The following is a 17,999-nucleotide window of genomic DNA, read 5'->3' as shown; positions in this document are numbered from 1 at the left end:
TTGGGGCCCCTGCCGGGGGACCACACCCTCCTCACCGTGCGGGGCCCCAGAGCCTGAGGGCTCCCAGGTGCCCATTGCTGGAGCTGGGGTCCCTCTGGTCTGCTCTGCCTGCCACGAGATTGGGTGGTCCTGGGGCAGGCCAAGGAACGGGTCCCAAGTGTTTAAACCCCTGTCTCAAGAGACCAGGGACAAATTCCTGGGTCCCGGAAACCTGAGTGTGCCTGCGTGTGAATGCCTTTGTGTGTGCGTGTGCACGTGCGTGGATGTCTGTGCGTGTGAGTGCACGCGGGTGTACTTAGGCGTGGGGTGGGGACTGCCGGGGGAGACCCTGGCTGTGGCAGACACCCTCCAGGGTACAGCCTCGAGTCCGGTCCGTCCCACAGCCACACCCAGCTCAGATGCCACACTGGCCCAGGCTCTGCTCCCTGCTGACCTCTCCCTTGCCAGCCGCACCCCCCCCGCCCCACTCCCGGCCTCCAAGTGCCAGTGAGGCCTCCCAGTGCACCCAGTGCCCGGCTCGGGGGAGGGAGCCAAAGAGGCTTGGGAGCCCAACTTTCCAGGATGTTCTTGCTGCTTTTTCTTGAACGTGCCGTGTCTGGAGACACGTTCTTCTGGGGGTTGCCGCGCAGGCCGTGACTGCGGCCCGGCCCCTGCTGTCCCATCGGCCCCTCCTGGCAGCTGGACCCTGGCTCCCCAAGCGCAGGGGGGGCTCCCCGTCCTGGAGGAAGCCCCCCCAGGCCTGGGTGTCCTGGGGCCATCCCACGTTGGACGGCAGGTTTCAAAACCCAGACCCGCCGGGCTCTGCCCTCCGGCTCAGCTTCGAGGACGCCAAGCGTGAGGCCAGCATGACAAGGTGTCAGATGCAGAGCCCACGTCCCCCGAAGGTGCCAGCAGGGGGTGTGTGGCCTGGCCACAGTGCGCTGACAAATGTGCCCTCTGCACCCAGGGCCAGGGGCTTGCCGCCGTGGGAGGCCCGGCCCAGGGCAGGCGAGAGACTCCTGGGGAGCGCACAGCCAAGGCCCTGACAAGTCTGCCTCTGGTTAAGCCAGACACGCACGTGGCTGGGAGGGAGCCCACGGCGGATCCCTCCTGTGGGTCCTGCCGTGCACAGGGGTGGGTGGGGTGGGCACCGCAGGAAGGTCGTGGCGAGCAGGTGGTGGGCCGTGCCTGGGAAGGGGCTGTGGGCAGGCAGCAGGGCTCAGCTGTGGGCTGGAGTTCGCTCAGGACTTCTGCCCCCCGCCCCCCCAAGGGGACGGTGTTGGTTTCCAGCCTGGGGGGGTTTCCAGCCACAAACATAGAGGCTCCAACACCCCCGTTTGTGACTCACAGAGGCTCAGGGGCGCGGGCACGGCCTAGCTGGGTCCTTGGCTCAAGGACAGCCGGGACAGGCGTGTCAACCGGGACCACCGGACTTCAGGCCCTTCTGAGCTGCCTGGTGGGGCGGATTCAAGGTCACTAACCGAGGTCGTGGGCAGGCGGGAAGCTGGTGTGAGCTGCCTGGTGGGCGAGGAAAGGGAAGATGTTCTGGATTTAACACGACCGCCCCAACTGGCTCTGAAAAAGACAACGCTTTATTGAGCGTGACAACCATCCATACGTACAACAGAAGGCACGCGCGGACCCTGCGGCCACCCTTCCGGACACCCCCACGTGGCGACCCCTTGCTTCCGCCCCCCAGGTCCCGAGGAGCCACGACACCCGATATCCGCCACCGCCCGGTGTGGCCGGGCCAGTGCGAGCGCGGCCTGCCTGAGTGTGGCTTCACCTTCTAGGACGGCCACGGTCTCCCCGGCAGTCACCCCATCTGGGTTCTCGCACACGGTGGGTGAAGTCCCACCCCTTCGCTTGCACGGCGACACAGACACTAACGGGAGCCGGGGCGGAGGGAACCCCCCTCTCCGGTCCCGCCGTTTCAGCACCAGTAAGACTAATGGCTCAGAGGCCACGCTCCTCTCCGGCCCCCGGAGCTGCTGGGGGGCAGGAGGAAGGGCCCCGGGCTGCAACGCTACCACTCGGGGCCTGTGCACCACGGCAAGGCCTGTGGCTCTGCCCACGGGAGAACACGTTTTAGATGCGGTTTCCGGGCATCCTCCCCGGCCCCGCTGCCTGTCCCTCGGCTGTACCTGAGTCCCCAGACAGGAGCGCGGGCCTGCCCACCCCCGGCCTCCCCCCGCACGGTGTACAGACCCCTGCACCCTGCCAAACACGTTCCCAGGTGGGCAGCGGTGGGCACGGCCGCGTGGGTCTGCCGAGGCTGAGGCGGAGCCCGGAGCCGCTGCTACTTCAGGGACGGCACCATCCTGGGCGGAATCTACCCCCGACCCGGTGGGAGAGCCGACAGGGGAAATGCACGTGCACGTGGCCCTTAGCTCCAAAACAACGTCAAGGCTACGTCCGTCTCCTAGGAGACGTCTGCTTCCAGACTGGACTTGGGGAAGATATTTATTAGGGACAGTGGCTGCAACGCCGCCTGAGAAGAGGTGAGGCGAGGCGAGGCGGGCGGCACACGCCTGGGCCCCGCACAGTGGAGCGTGCCCGGCGCAGTGCCCGGCGCCCTTCCCGCCTCCTACACCCGGGGCGTGGCCTTCCCAGGCGGCGCTGAGCTTCTGGGGACACAGCCCGCGTGCGGGCACTCAGGATGCAGTGGAGGCCGTGGCTGTGGACCCCACACCTCCCAGATGCTAGGGCACAGGGTCCTGGGAGGAAGGCCGGCGGCTCGGGTCCCGGCTGACCGTCATTCCACGTCTTCTTGCGGCTCCTGCTTGTGCAGAGCCTGGAGCCGGCTGACCACGGTCTGGTGCACGGCCTCCAGCCCCTCGGCGTCCAGCTCCCGCAGCAGCAGCAGGATGGCGGTCAGGACATTGTTCTGGGGGCACAGAGTCGCTGGCTGAGGGCCAGGCCGGGCACGGCTAGGCCGCCCCCACCCCGATGTGCACGTCCCGGGTGAACAGCCTTCCAGACAGGAGACACCGGGCAGGCCCTCAGGCAGACAGAGCCGCGGCCGCCTGCGGGCACTGCCCAGAGAGGCTAAGCGGCCGGCCCTCAGTCACACAGCGAGCCAGGCAGCCGGAGGCAGAAGGGAGTGAGTGGCCCAGGACGGCGATCAGTAACGTGTGACCAGACACGTGTGCTCACGTGTGCCACGCGTGTGCACACGTGCACCCACCACAGGTTTCTGTCTGCACTTGAGCAAGAAAGGATTTTGCACGTGAGGACTGCTCCCGCTCGTTCTTCTCGTGGGGTGACAGGAGAGTCGCGTGTGAGCAAAGGGACGTGCTCAGAGGGTCACCGGGCTGAGCCACAGAGTCCCTGCGCGCACCAGAGCGCTGACCTGTGGCTTCAGCAACGCTCGGGTGTCCCGCTCCACCCCCATCTCCCTACATCTCCAGGGTCCCCCTGCCCTGGCCTTCTGCCCTTAGGACACCCCCCTGCCCACCCCTGGGGGAGGGAGGAGCCACGGTCCAGGTCCACGTTCACAGCAGAACCCGGGCCTCCTTCTTTCCCGTCCCCAGAAGTTGCTTTGGTGACTCTGAGTCTGCGTTTGTGGAGGGCACTGAACTGGGTCAGCATTGAGTCTCGGGGCTCCCCCCGCCCCCCTCACCAGTGCCCTCCAGAGGCCTGGGCCTGCGGAGCAGGGAGCTTCGGGCCTCGCCCTGCCTGCAGGGCCTGACCTGCCCCGGGGCTGCGTACGTGGGGGCTCCTCCTGAAAGGTGTCGGAGAAGCTTGCATAGACTGCTGAGCTGACCCCACGCACACACCCTGCGTGGAACCGTCAGCTGTGCGGGGTGTGGTCCCCAGGCCCCGGGGGCAGCTGCCAAGACTGGCATTCAGTCTGCGGTCACTTCTGTCGGTGGCTCTGGGGGGACGCTTCTCCCGGAGGGTGGGTCGGCCCCTCCCCGGCACAGGGCCTCGGTCCCTCTCCCTCTGTGCCCCCCACAAGCTTGGCAAGTTCCTCGAGGGGGTGCTGGCGGCCCCCGCCCCCCGACTGTGGAGCCTTTCCCTCGTGGGCCCGCACCAGTCCCGTGGCTCTGCTCAGGCAGCACCCTCCCACGTGACCAGGTGGCGGGGTCCCCACCGGGCCAAGCTAACGGCGGTAACCCTGTCCTCCTGGCCAGTGACGGCTCCCACTGGGGATGTGAGCAGTTCCAGCTGATGAAGCCGGGCCTGCTGGCTGGGGGTACACGCGACAGCTGCTCTTTACCAACGAGGGGACACACACGGGAAGAAACGGTGTGAGCCTGGATCGGAGGGCCAGCCCTGTGACCAGCAGGGGAACAAGCCCCAGCACGAGCCAGAATGACCCAGGAGGTAGACAGACACTTGGAAAGGACCGGGGTCTCTGACCGAGCTGCCCACATAACCGACTTCTTGTCAACAACCCATTACTCCTCCCAGGGATGAGGACTGTGTCCACCTGCAGGCGGGAGGCCCCCCAGCAGCGAACCCCTGCAGCTTTCGTGCCACCACAGCAGCCGCCCCGCCCCCAGGCCAGAGCCAGGGCTCTCCTGCAGCTGTTGGGGGCCGGGGGCCGGCGGGGGGGGGGGGTCTCCTCTCTCTCTAGGCCGGCTCCTTCCCACTGACTGAGCTTAGAGCCAGCGTCCCGCCCTCTGGGGCCTGGCTCGGTGTCCCTGGGTGTCTCCAGCCCATCCGACCATCCCCCCCACCCCGCCGCCCCCACTCTCCACATCCTGGGCAGAGGGAAGTGGCAGCCACCTCCAGCCGGGCTGTCTCTGTCACACTCACCCTGTTCCTGCGACCGCTCACGGCTTCCCTCTGTGAGAAGGAGGGGAACGGGTCCCGGGAAGGGGGCTTCGGGCTGAGCTGGCCCTGGACGCTGCCGGTGGGAGAGAGAGCACAGGGTGTGTGAGCCTGACCTGCTCGGGGCCCCATGTCGAACCCTCCGGAGGCTGAGCGCAGCGAGGGAGGCAGACTGCCACTCTGTGATGTTTCTGGGGGACAGGGTGGGGGAGGGGCGGGGGGATGGGAGGGGACGGAGCAGGGTAGGGGCAGGGGGATGGGGTGGGGGGGACAGGGCAGGGGAAGGGCGGGGGGGGGGACTGGGGGGGGACGGGGTGGGGAAGGGGCAGGGGGACGGTGGGTCTACCCTCCACACCCCCGCCGGAGACAACTTTGCTGCGCCTGGGCTCCCACCAGGGCCGGGCGCTCTGAACACACAAAGCTAACGCAGAGCAGGGGCTGCAAAGCCTGCCACCAAGGTGGCGTCCACATGGTCTCGCACGCAGGGCAAACGGAACAGGTGGCTCTGCCGTCACCTGGACTCAGCCCGACAGCCTCACTGGGAGCAACGGTTTCTGCAACATTCCCCGTGTGCGGTTTATGCTCAGAAACATCCACGACAGTGCAACCCGCCCCCCAAGGCCGTGTCAGCCGTGTTGGCAATGCTGTGGCCCAGAGGGCCCTCCCTCGGGGCACACACCCCTCCCCTCCCCTCCCCCGTGGCAGCTCAGCAGGCCACGGTCACAGCCACGTGACTTTCCCTCAGGTTCTGCGGTGCTGGGCCCAGCAATGCTCCCGTGCCCGCCGGTCCGCTCCACCCACCCCCACCTTAGGGCTGCTCCAGGGCCAGGGCTGGTCCAGACCCACACAGGCCCCGGGCCCTGAGCCTTGCGACACGCAGCAGAAGGCAGGCTGGGGGGCTACTGAGCACCCGGGATGGGGAAGAACCACCCTGGGGGGGTTCCCTTCCCTCACTCCCCAGTCATGTAGGTCCGGGAAAGGCCCACTGGCCCCACAGCAGGACCCCAGGGACAGGCCTGCCGTCCCTCCGGCCTCACCTGGCCTCCTCCTCGCCACAGCTGAGCGCGTCCCGCTGGATCTCGGCGGCGGTGTTCAGGGCGCTCAGGCCGTAGGACAGCTCGGGCCGGCCGTTCCCTGCTCCCTCTCCGCCGGGGGCCGTGACCTCCTCTCCCTCCAGCAATGCTCGGGACAGCTCCTCCTCGGTCACCGCTTCAGATGATGGGAAGGGAGCAGAAACATCAGTGCGGACCCTCCCTCCCCCACCCCCCCCCCCACCCCCCGCCACAAGCCCCCTGGACCACAGCATTCGGCTCTGCTTCAGACAAGAGGCATGCCTGTCCGCCCCGCTGGCCAGCTCAACAGCACGGTGGGGTCGACCCTGGCATGTGCTGGATGAGAGCCTGAACTTCAGCAGTTCTGCAAGTATTCATAAGAAGTGAGGGGCGCCTGGGTGGCTCAGTCGGTTAAGCGTCCGACTTCAGCTCAGGTCATGATCTCACAGTTCGTGAGTTCAAGCCCCATATTTGGCTCTGTGCTGACAGCTCAGAGCCTGGAGCCTGCTTCGGATTCTGTGTCTCCCTCTCTCTCTGACTATCCCCTGCTCATGCTCTGTCTCTCTGTCTCAAAAATAAATAAAACATTAAAAAAAAAAAAAAAAGAAGTGAAATTAAGGTACACTTTAAAAAGGAACAGAGTGCACAATATTTAGTCCGTTTCACTCACACGTGGCTCAATTTCCCGGAGTTAACGTATATGAAAACTGCTCATCCAGGGGCACAGAACGGCACACGTGGGGAGGGCCAGGGACCGGCACGGCCATTACAGTGGACCCCAGGAAACAGGCACGGGTCCCGGACAACGGGGGTGGCGCCGACCCGGGCTGCAGGGAGGCGCCCTCCCGCCTCCAACAGGAAAACCAGGGGACCCGGTGCTTGGAGGGCAAGGGTCCCCTCTGCCTGCAGGGACGCTGCCAGCCCTCCCGGACCCTCGACGCGCTCGCCAGGGCGCTCAGGGAAGTGCAGCAGCGCATTCTGACAATAAAAGGGCAGCGGAAACAAGTCTGCTCTGACAGTGGGGCCGATGGGCAGCGTGGGGCCGCGCCCAGGGCCCCTCGCCCCACTCACGCTTGCGAAGTGAGGGGTGCAAACCTGGGGGCTCTCCCCAGAGACCACGGTGGGGGGTGGGGTACACCTGCCAGGTCCGCAAGGATCAGCAACACGCGGGAAGGGCGGGGGAGAGGAGGGGCCCCGTCGGGGCGGCGCGGACACCTACTCTGGTTGTCCAGCTTCTGCAGGTGTGGCAGGTTACGCAGGACGGTCATGCGGTAGAGGTGTGGGTCGGGCCCGCAGCACGGATTCTCCGCCAGCCACAGCACGCGCAGGCGCGGCAGGCCCTTCAGGTAGTAGAGCTCCGCCAGGCTGGGGATGCGGTTCCTCCGCAGGTACAGCTCACTCAGCTGCTGGCAGCGGCTCACGGGCTCCAGGGTGGACACGCTGTTGACGCTGCACGGGGACAGCACGGTGTGAGCTGTAAGGCCCGCGCCCATCCGCCCTCCCCCGGGAAGCTGATCGAAGCTGGGAGGCACGAGTCACGTTCAACGAGGTGCCCGGGGCGAGGAGAAAGCGTCGGGAGTACGGGCAGCAGTGAGCAACCCCCAACTCGGTGAGTTGTTAGGCTCACCGAGTCAATGGGGAGGTAGGAGGGCCCACTCTCCCTCACAGGACAGGAAACAGGCCTCCAAGGGACCGTCTCCCTGCCCCAAAGCAGGCAGCAGCCAGCAGAACCCACAGCAAATACAAGGAAGCCCTACCCTACACACGCTGGGCACCGAACTTCTGAGCCCCGGCTTGAGCAGCAGGGTATATGGGTTTACATTTTCCGCAGAGATGTGAGCACATCACACACAGACAGATCGCCCAGGCATCTAGGCAGACACTCTACGGTCTAAGTGGACACAAGCAGAAAGCTCGCACCTCCACAAAAGCAAACGGACCGTGAACACACGCTCAGCGCAGTGTCCAGCTGAGCTCAGAGCCCAGCGTCCTCGTGGGCCTGGTGGGAGCTCCTCCTCCACAGCGTTGGGGACGCTGCTGCTCCCTGCAGAGCCGGAGGGCACGGGTGCGGCCACTCCAAGAGACCCTGCCCGACGAGACCTATCTAGAACATTCTCTCTGGAGTCTGTATCTGCGTCGGCAGCGATGTCCTGATTCTTCCAGGGACACCCCTGCAATTCTGAACACTCACTGACCGCAGTTACCAGCCCTCAAGGTGTGCGGGAGCTGCCCAAGGCACAGGCAGGGGTGCGGCGGGACCCGAGGCTACACGCTGGCCCGGTCCTCCTCCTCGACCACCGGGCTATCTGTAGTTGGACTGAATGTCTGTGCCCCCCAAACTCATACGTTGAAACCTACCCCCCAAGGTGACGGTGTTTGGAGGTGGCTGGGTCAGGGGAGCCCTCACAACGGGACCTTAGGAAAGAGACCCCCGAGCTCCCTCGCTCCTGCCCCCACCTGAGGACCCAGCGAGAAAATGGCATGTGAACCAGAAAACAGGTCTCACCAGACACCGAAAATCCAACACCCTCATCTTGGACTTGCGGCTCCGGAATAGACTGAGACAGCCCTTGTACACACGAGGTCTAAGACCGCAGGGAAATGACCGCACCTCACCAAAGACCGGCACCCTGTGTTCACACGGCAATTTATACCCAGTCCCAGTGCCGCCAGATACCCAGGCCCTGGAACCTGGGCTCAGTCAACAACCCTGGGCCTTGTCCTTTCTCAGAGCCGTCCACGAGGGCGCTCAGAGAGGCCCAGCGACCTGCCCCAAACCACTCCAGGCACGGCAGAGCCGGGGTTCAAGCCACGCCTACCTCCAGGTTTCCTGCTACTTTGGGGAATGAAAGGCAATATATTTGTCAGGTAAGGCTTCCTGGGGTGTGGGCTCAAACCTCGGCTTCACGGATACGAGGCGGTGACAGTGACAGCTGGTGTGTGCGCACTGGCTCAGCGCTGCAGCCCCTCCTCACTGCCCCCAAGGGGCAGGCGCTGGTATTATTCCCATATTACAGATAGGGAAACTGAGGCCCAGGGATCTGAGTCTTGCCCGACGTGGGAGGGCCGGCATCTGGCAAGCGGTGATGACTCAAGGGCTTTCTCCAAACGGCCCAGCTGCCAGAAGTCCCGACGGCACCTGGTTCATCCACGGATTCCCTAGTCTGTTAAGATGCCAAGGCCTCCGGAAGAGGTGGCTATGATCGGTCAGAGGCCGTGTTTTGCGGGTACACTGGTGGAGCTCCCGGCAGCTCCGGAACCAGAGGGCAGAAACGGTGGGGGGTGCTGGAGGCGGACGTGGCCACCTTGAGCGCAGCTGCTCGTCACGTGGGGGTTGTACCCACTGAGCATGGTGAGGCTGGGCACGGATACAGCGGGGCGTGCTCGAGGGGACGGCCAGGGGCCCCTCATAAGGAGGCAGAGCTCAGGGGGGCTGAGGCACAGCCAGGCCTTGTGCCGCCGACACTGCTCCGCGCACAGAAGCTCCCCACCCCCACGCCCCCAGACAGACTCTTGTTGGGAGCTTTCAGATTATGCGAGGGGATCTGAGCCTTCTCCTTTTGAGCCCCGTGACTCAGAGCACAGCAAGCGTTTAGGTACCTGAGGGTGATCACTTCCAGGCTGGGCATTTCCCGGCAGATGGAGACCTAGGAAGGAAAGGAATGTGATGGCAGGCACCGCCAGGCGCTCTCTCCGCGAGCCCGGCACAGGGACGGGGTGGCACCACAGACAGCCCCATCTCAGCCCTCCGCGCCTACGCGGGGCAGCCGCTGGCCTCATGGGGGCTGACACGACAGGTGACGGCAGGCAGGCTCCGCACGACACTCCGCTTTGCACCCCGACACCCCCTCAACATGAAGAAGCACGCGCTCTGTCTAGGACTTTGGAGAGCATCGCCGCTATCAGGCGCCGCCAGGATCCCTGAGATGCCCGCAGAAGACATCAGGGGAGGGGACCTCAATGGCCCCTGCATGGACAGAGAACCTTTCTTTTGCTGTCCCTGAGGCACGGGGAGAAGGCTTGGCCAACGGAGCTGGGGCAAAAGGGAGACAGGATTGGAACTGGACCTCACACCACATCAATACTGTTGATTCAGGGAAAAGACCAATGGGGCGCTTGGCTGGGTCCATAAAGTCAGCCTGGAAGGCCGATGGGGGGTACAGCCCCCACAAACGTCTGTGCTGCCACGTGTCAGGCGTGGAGCCAGATGAGGCCCTTGACCTCCAGAGGCTCACGGTTGGCTCAGAGTGCTTTGCATGTGCAATGGGTTTGTTTTCTGCTACAGTGGCATTTTTGGGTTTTAGGGGTTTTGGGGGGCTGCTGAATATGCAGCATTTCAGCTATAGCAGGAGGTGGAATCAGCTTTTCTGGATAGCCCAGTGTCTCAGCAGCACTTCTGACTGTTTTCAAGGAAAGGGACGGTTCACGTTACAAAAGTGAGAAAGAAACGACAGGTACACAATCCGTGTGTAAGTCTGGGACGTTCACTCTCGGAGAGGGAGAGGGCAAGACCGTTCGTTCACAGACCCAGAACTCAGCTCGGGGCACTGCCCCCGCCCACCCCAGGTGCCCATCTCTTCCCGCCGTGGCCCGGGGGGTGGGGGTGGGGGTGGGGAGCAGAATGCCGGATCTGACCAAGAACAGGGCCAAAACGAGCAACTCCTCAGTGACCCAAAGCCTTCCCCCTCCCCTGGGAGACCTGGGACACGAAGCCTTTCATCGACTAAATACTGAAAGGAACTTCAGAATAAAGCTGGGCACTCGGGGGTATGTTTTTCATTAGTCATTCTACATTCCAAGCACTGCTAAATGAACAAAGTACCAGATTAGGGGCTGAATTGAATGTGTGCGGTTCTGTAAATTCAACAGTTCTCTTGAGGGACAGGTGACACCTTTGGGGACCAGGGGGCATCTGGAGATGATCAGCAGAATACTTACATCTGTGAGGCGGCTGCCCCTATGGAGAGAGAAGACATACTTTAATTCTGTTAAAGCTGAGTAAGAAAACAAATGGACACAAATTAGTGACAAATGTCTACAAACTAAAATTCTATGATTCCAATGACAAAGTGAGGGAAAGCTTGCCCAGATGACTCACAAAGGTGTTGAAAGTTGTCACATGGCTGAAAACTGTTTATGCCTGGTGCCTGAGGGGTGCTTCTCAGACTGAGGAGCTGGAGGGCTGCCCCACTTGGAGGGCACAAAGACCCACTCACTCTCCAGGCTGCCGCAAGGCAGGACCACTTCCCTCGCTGATGTAAGCAGACAAGCAAGTCCTTGTAACAGGCCACGTTCAAAGGCTGAACACGCAGCTTATGAGACCAACACTAGAGAGCCTGAAATAGGGCCCTTGTCTCTCCCCGCTCTGGGGAAGCATGGCCACCCCACGCAAGACAAAGAAGCGTATTGTTGAGAACAAACGGCAGAGCCAAATGTCAGAAGTGCCAGGGCAGAGGGAAAGGCTTTTTAATGCACAGGCAGGGCCCACTGCGGGCAATCTGCCAACACTTCCTGCGAGGCCGGTCTGCCCCTGGCTGGGCTCCCCACGCCCCACCTGAACTGTCCAGTGTACAGGGGTGCGTGAAGCCTCGCTTTGAGTTCCCAGTGAACACCTGTAGACCTTCCCAGAGTTCATGGAGTGCTTCTGGTCCTTCCTCAGCCCAGCCAGACCTGGTCACCCCCCAGACAGGGAGTCACCTGGGGACAGCCCCTCCCCAACAGGGCCCAGTTACAAGAATGTTTATGGATTCCTTACTTGGGAGTCTCAGCTCTCTCTCTTTCCCACTAGAAATGGTGTTAATCACCTCGATCCCCCACCCGATTAGTACACCTGGCTCCCAGTGGCTGGCAATGTCAGAAATCAGACCCTTCCAGAGGGGACCCGTTTGCCCCATCTACCCGTTTGTCCATTGCATTGGACCCAATGCCATCTAGAGGGCTGACAGAGACTTCGCGGTAATGCCAATTGTCTCAAAGAGTGGATGTTTGGGGCCTGGGTCTGAGCACCACCACTCCGCGGGGGCAAAGATTCTGGAATGATCCTTGCCAAAGGCCACCTGGGCTGGTGGCAGCACTTCCTGCATGCTGGGGTGGGGGGGGGGGGAGGGGGGCCCTGGCACTTGCTCTCCTCCGTCCCGAACCCTTTTCTGGCCCCTCCGCAGACCCTTCCCGCCCCCGGCCCAGAGCCCAGATGCCGGGCGGGGGTGCTGGGCAGCGGGGAGGACGTGAGGGGACGGCCCCGGGCTCTGGGCCCTCACCAGCAGTTGAGCTTCCGCACGCTGTGCAGCTCCGAGGCCTTGGCCCGGGACAGGACCATCTTCCGAGTCAGCTTCATGGTGGAGGGCCTCCCGGAACCCGCCCCCGGCCCCCGGCCCCCGGCCCTGTCCCGCCCTCGACCAGCCGCCCGCTAGCCACGGGTTCCCGGCTCCATGGCGGCCTGTCTCCAGGGGGCGGGGCCCGCGTCGTCAGGGGCGGGCCCTGCGAGCCCATTGGCCATTCCTTGAGGGGCGAAGCGGCGCGAGCGAGGTGGGGCCGCCCGGGCGAGCGCTCGACGCGTGGGTTCGGCCCTCGCCTGCCCCGCCCCGCCCCTCGGGCTGCGCGCGTCCAGGCCTGCGCGTGCGCGGCGTGGGGGGACGGGGGACGGAGAAGTGTCTGCTTCTGACGTAATTCTGCTGCGACCCAGGTGAGGCCCCTCGTCGGGACAGACCGGTGATACCGAGTCACCGAGCACCGAGGCCCCCAGCTCCGAGTCTTCGAGCCCTGAGATCCTGAACCGCCCCAGCCCCGAGCCTTCTAGCTCTTGAGCCCCCAAGCTCGGAGCCTGGAACGTAGACGTGACAGTGTCTTGACTCCCTGAATAACGGAGATTTACACTGTTCAGATACGAAGCCAGCCCTAGGCCCGTGTGGATTCCCTTTCCCCTTGAGCATAAAGGTACCCCCCCCCACCCCCCCGTATTAGGCGTTTCAGAAGCCAGAGGCGCAGCTTACGTTGACTGGCTTTGGGATCTCAGAGCTGTTGAAGGTGACAGGACCCAGCTTTAGTCATCCTCCTCTGTCCCCTGCCTTTGGCCTGCCCGGCCCATCAGCAGAGCCTGCTAAGTCGCTCCACCCTTGATGTCTGTTCGCCCTCACTGTCTGATCCGGGTCTCCTGCAGGTGGTATCTGATCGTCTCCGCCTGCCTTTAGCAAGACCCCCGACCCGCGATGTCTCAGTACTTTTCTGTCCCCTGGGTCCCCCACCCCCACCCCCCCCCCCCCCGCCACCACGCTGACCTTGGCTGTAAACCCCATTTGTCTTTGTATTTGGAGTTGAGGCCAGTCTCTCTCCCCTATACCAATAGCCTTGAATAAAGTCTTCCTTACTGTTTTAAGAAGTGTCAGAATAACTTTTTCTTGAGCGGAGGTCAGAGACTGCTTTCCCAGGATGTCACAGCAACCTCTGAAGCCCAGGGCCCCTGAGACTGGCGGAGGGCCTGCCCGTACCAGGGGCCTACTGCACGACAGGAGGGGGAGACGCTGTGGGAGAGAGTAGACTTCCTATGGGGTCTCCCATCCCTCTCAGCCCTGCCGCTTGTATCACAAAGACGACATAGGGATTTTACAAAGAGGAAAGTCTGCCCGTGGAAGTCGAGCAATTATTGCTGTTCTGTGGGGTTTGTCCACGTGCTGTGTTTTGCTGGGCCACGGGGTGCCGTGAGCAGTTTATCGGTCAGATTCTTGCCCTGAGGCCTCTCATCAGTGCGTGGGTGAGGTGGCCCCCCCAGAATGGTGTGTGAGCCTCCTCAGGCAACGGAGAGCAGTGCTGTTCTTTGAGGAGGAAGAAAGCCCGTAAATAGTGCCAGTCGGAGCTCTCAGACGGACCCTGGGTCTAGTATCAGGCTCTGGCGACCTGTCCAGGTCTCAGGGCAGGACAGGAGTGCAGCCTCACCGAGAGTGGCAGGAAGAGTCCAAGAAGCCCAGGCTGTGCAAGCTTGCAGAGGCCTTCTGGCTGTCCCAACTTGGGAGCCGCATCAGGTGACAGGAGAGTCTGCCCAAGGTGTGGGTGACCTGCCACCGGCAGATGGAAGCCAGCATCTGCAGAAGCTGGTCCTGGGGAAGGCGGAACAGGCCGAGCACGGGGTGCTGTGGCCGTGGGCCGGGGACATGTGGGAAGGGGGCTTTGCAGTTGCTGGCCCTGCTTGTCCTCACCTGGCTGAGATGGCCTCTCCTCCTCCTACCAGGACTGGTGTGGTCCAGGTAAAAGAACCAGACCAGGTGGGGCGTGAGCCACGCCAGGGAGGCTGTGGGACAGGGCCCAGCTCTTGGCAACAGGGTTGCACCTGGGAGGCTCTGTGTAGGCAATGGGGGTGACGGGGGAAGGTGTGGGGACCCTGCAGGTCTGCCTGGAGTAGGTCGACCCTCAGGTTCAGGGTGTGTGGATTTCCCTGCACTAACCACTGGGGAACAGGAACCACTGGGCCCTGAGTCCAGGAGGCCTGGGCCTCTGGGAGGAATCTTCTCAGCGGAAGTTGAGGATGGGCCCCTGTCAGGCACCCAGGCACCCAGGCAAAGAGGGAAGGAGGAGACAGGTGTGCTTACGGCCCTCCGGCCTCTGGGGGCCTCTGCAGCCCCTGCCGGCTGTGTGGCCGTTCAAGAGGGTGGCTGGGGTGTGAAGCGGTTGAAGGTCCTGGTGACTCAGGTGACTCTTGTAAAGTAAGGATTCCTTGCCTGCTTAAGTAGAAGTGTGTCGGTTTGGATGTGTCACTGTGCATCCCCAGAACTCCCTTCCCCGTGTAGCTCCGGCGAGAGATTTGCATGCGCTTTGGAAGGTGGAAGACAGCAGGTGGAAGGCCATCCTGGGCAGAGATGGGGAGAGATGGATGGACTCAGAAGGGCGGGGTGGGGGTGGGGGCCCAGGGTCTTCCCTGAAGTCTGTCCTCTTCTTGCCGACAGTGGCCTTACCTGCCGCCAGCAGCCCTTGTTGCTGCAAACTCACGGTGGCAGAGCTCTGAAGAGGCCACCGCCGTCCACAGACCTCTCCACAGCCCCCCTCGTGGTCCTGCTTCCAGAGCTGGCCACGCCGAGCTCCCCAGCTCCCCCGCAAGCTCGCTCCTGTGCATCTGCCCCCCTGCCCTGGGAGAACTGCTTCTCGCTCCCCCTTCTCCAGTTTCTCCCGGACTTCTGTGTCCCCAGCTCCTTCCCGCTACTGTGTAAAGATGAGCTCCTGTAACACATCTCCTATTTTGCCATGTTCCCAGGGCTCCTGCTTCCTGGAATGAACCCTGACACAGGCAGAAATGCAGCACCAATTTGCTTAAACCAAAACGGAAACACCGGTTCCCGTCGTCGAGAAGCTGAGGGGACACGGGTGGGCGTCGTCGAGAAGCCAAGGGCAGTGGCTTCAAGTGTGGCTGGATCCAGGGCCTCGGCCTTCGTTATTGGGGCCCGGCCTCTACTCCCGCTCCCAGCTTACACTCGCCCGCATCAGATGCTGTCTACCCTCTGCTTCAGGCCTGCACCGTGGCTGCTTGAGTCCAGCAGAAAGAAAGCTTTTCCCAGTGACTCAAGTGCCTGTTTGGGGACTGGCCTGGCATCAGTCCTATGCACCCCGAATCCGGCTCTGCGGCTGGCTGTGCAAAGCCCGGGCTTCCGGCCTGAGCCACATGCCCAAGGTGGATGATGGGAGTGAGGGAGGGGAAGTGACCCAGAGGAACATCAGAGAAGAAGGGAACCCGCTGCTTCAGACTGGCGGTTGCTGTGGGAAACGCGACAGCCCGAACATGCCTTGTCTTCTGCCCCCCACCACGTTCTCTCCTTGTGTCCCCTGCACAGACTTCCTTATTCCAGGGGAACTTCCCTCTCCCAGCGGTCACTCTGGGGCTCTGCTCACCAGATTCCCACGTGGCCCTGGCTACTATAGGACAGTGTCCTTCCCTCACTTCTAGCCCAGCTGAATCACGAGTTTCATTTCTGCCAGCACCACGTCCCAGAGACCCGCGTGGCTCCCCTGAACTTCTGTGAGCTTCTGGAAGCTACACCCCCAGCGTCTCCTCCTTACGGCTCCTTGAAGCCCCCGGGTTGGAGGGGGAGTGGGAGGGGCCAGGTGGCCTCCAGGCCGGGAGGCACGGTCCTCCCTCTGCTGGGGTCCTGGCCCCTGTGCAGTCTGGGAGATAGCACTGCTCCAGCAGGCGTGACAGGGACCCAGGGATGGGGCCTCCTCTCCTCCCAGGACCCTGGACGGGCTGACCACTCCGCCCTCATCCCCAGGGGGCTGCCCCACAGCGGGTGGGGACTGAAGCACAGAGGAAAGTTCGGGGTGTTTGGGCTGGATGGTGGCAGAGAAGAAGGTCCTGGGGTGGAGAGGGAGGAACCTCCTCCAGGTGTGAGCTCTGCTTCTCCGATGGCAGCAGAAACTGTCAGTAGCCAGCAAGGTCACCCCAGGGTGGACCGTCCCCAGACCTGCCTACCTTCCTCCTGCCTGGTTTTCCTCTGGGGACTCGGCCTCCGTGTGTTTTAGCCACTCTGCCTCCGGTTCTGCCTCCGCTCTCAGCTGAGACCCTCCCGGGCACGGCCCCCGGCCTATCACTGCTGGGGTACAAAGGCGGGCCCTGTGGCTCTGGGTGCACAGCTGGAGGGCCACCCGGCCTCAGAGCTCCCTGGGGCTCCTGGGAGAGCACCAGACTCGGCCGGCCTGGAGCCGCTGGCCCGTCTCCCCGAGCCGGCTGTCCAGGGCTCCCCGAGGCCTCGCCTGCCAGCGTGGGGACGGCTGCCTCTCACACCCAGGAATACCCTTGAGGGCAACAACCACTGCCTGCGCCCTCCGCGCTGTGCCTGGTGGGGGACTCCACGCTGGGCCCGCTGGCGATCGTGTTCTGACCATGCGGGGCCGGGGGTGACTGGGACTTGCCCCAGCTTCTGCCCTAGCTTCCCTTCTCTCCACCCACCCCTACCCCAGCCTCCAAACCTTTTGGTTACCCGGTTATCCGCAGCTATGTAACAATGGCTCCAAACCTAGCAGCTGACGCCGGGAGACATTACCTCCTCACTGTGCCTGAGGGGCGGGAATCTGGGAGCCGTGGGGCTGCTGGCCCGGTCTGGGGCCTCTCGCGGGGTCAGGCTGTGGGCCCGGGGCCGGGGGCCGGGGGCCGGGGGCCGGGGCTGCCGTCTCTGGAGACCTGAGTGGGGTCCGGGCTCGTTCACGCGGCTTGCGAGAGAAGAGTAGCCTGCATGTGTTCATTTAACACAGTGTCCTGAGAGGTTGTTTGGGCCTCGGGGTGTAAAGGTTAAATTGTACTGTAAGGCTAAAGCTTAGCTTCAAAGGTAACAACTTTGTTCTGACACTGAAGGTCAAAAGATAACAACCTTGCTTTTACTCTTGTAAATCATACTTCATACTCTTGTGAATCAGGCTTTACCAATGAAGGAAACAAAACCTCAAAAAAGAGCATCAGAGACAAGGGCGAGGAGATCCACTGGTTGCAACTTAGCGGCAGAAAGTCTAAAATAATCACCTCATTCGATAACTGTTTCTGACTCATCTGGCAACTGTTTCTAACTCATCTGGGAACTGTTTCTCTGTTCTGTTCCCAGATAATGATAAAACGATGCGATCGGCTTTAAAAACTCTGTACCCCGGCTATTCGAGCCACACTCTTATCCAGAGTGTTGGTCCCGATCGGTCAGCCTTGCCTCTCATTGTCATAAACTTTGTTGTAACTGTCACTGGTGCCCGTAGCATTCTGTTTCAGGAGTCGCGTGGATGCAACAGGGGTCCTTCCCAGCTCTGACCCCATATCTGTTGCTTGGAAACGCGCTGCCTGTTATGGCTGTCGGGAAGGCACGTGGTGCAGGGCATTGGCCCCTGCGCTGATTTGCTCCCTCGTCACCATCACATCTCAACCGTCCTTTCTGAGAGGTCATTCCCAGAATGCAGATGATCTGTCAGCCTCAGGCATGAAGGCATGAAGGGACGATGGTGTCCCCAGCATGAAGCCCACTTCTCTTGGTGCTCTGTCCCCGGACCAGGGCTCGGCAAGCCACAGCCACTGCCTGTTTTTGTAAATAAAGTTTTATTGGCACACGGCCACACCCATCCATATACTTGTGGCTGATGGCTGCTTCCTGGCTGCAGGGAGCGGGAGCTGAGTAGTTGGAGCCTCTGGGCCTGCGGATCCTGAAGCATTACCAGTGGCCCTTAGAGAAGCCACTG

The 17,999-nt window shown here is 62.6% G+C and overlaps 1 protein-coding gene across 3 annotated transcripts; it reads right to left on the bottom strand.

Moving 5' to 3' along the window:
• Positions 1–1,553: 1,553 nt before the first annotated feature.
• CFAP410 (cilia and flagella associated protein 410) lies at positions 1,554–17,081 on the bottom strand. 3 transcript variants are annotated; one of them, XM_060640584.3, is made up of 7 exons: positions 16,829–17,081; positions 10,749–10,767; positions 9,411–9,457; positions 7,030–7,259; positions 5,796–5,967; positions 4,744–4,834; positions 1,554–2,866 (listed from the first exon to the last, which is right to left on the bottom strand). In XM_060640584.3, the coding sequence occupies exons 3-7, from the start codon at positions 9,437–9,439 to the stop codon at positions 2,735–2,737; spliced, it is 654 nt and encodes a 217-aa protein (XP_060496567.1). In that variant the 5' UTR covers positions 9,440–9,457; positions 10,749–10,767; positions 16,829–17,081; the 3' UTR covers positions 1,554–2,734. The 3 variants fall into 3 exon arrangements, with proteins under 3 accessions (XP_060496567.1, XP_060496564.1, XP_060496565.1); XM_060640581.3 differs by lacking the exon at positions 16,829–17,081 and adding an exon at positions 12,068–12,266; XM_060640582.3 differs by lacking the exon at positions 16,829–17,081 and adding an exon at positions 12,068–12,183 and having other exon boundaries at positions 10,749–10,804.
• Positions 17,082–17,999: the final 918 nt, after the last annotated feature.

Source organism: Panthera onca, chromosome C2 (genome assembly GCF_046562875.1).
Source record: "Panthera onca isolate mPanOnc1 chromosome C2, mPanOnc1 haplotype 2, whole genome shotgun sequence".
In the NCBI taxonomy this organism is placed as follows: Eukaryota; Metazoa; Chordata; class Mammalia; order Carnivora; family Felidae; genus Panthera; species Panthera onca.
The sequence above is the reverse complement of the archived record's forward strand: the minus strand, read 5'-3'. Positions and strand labels throughout refer to the sequence as shown.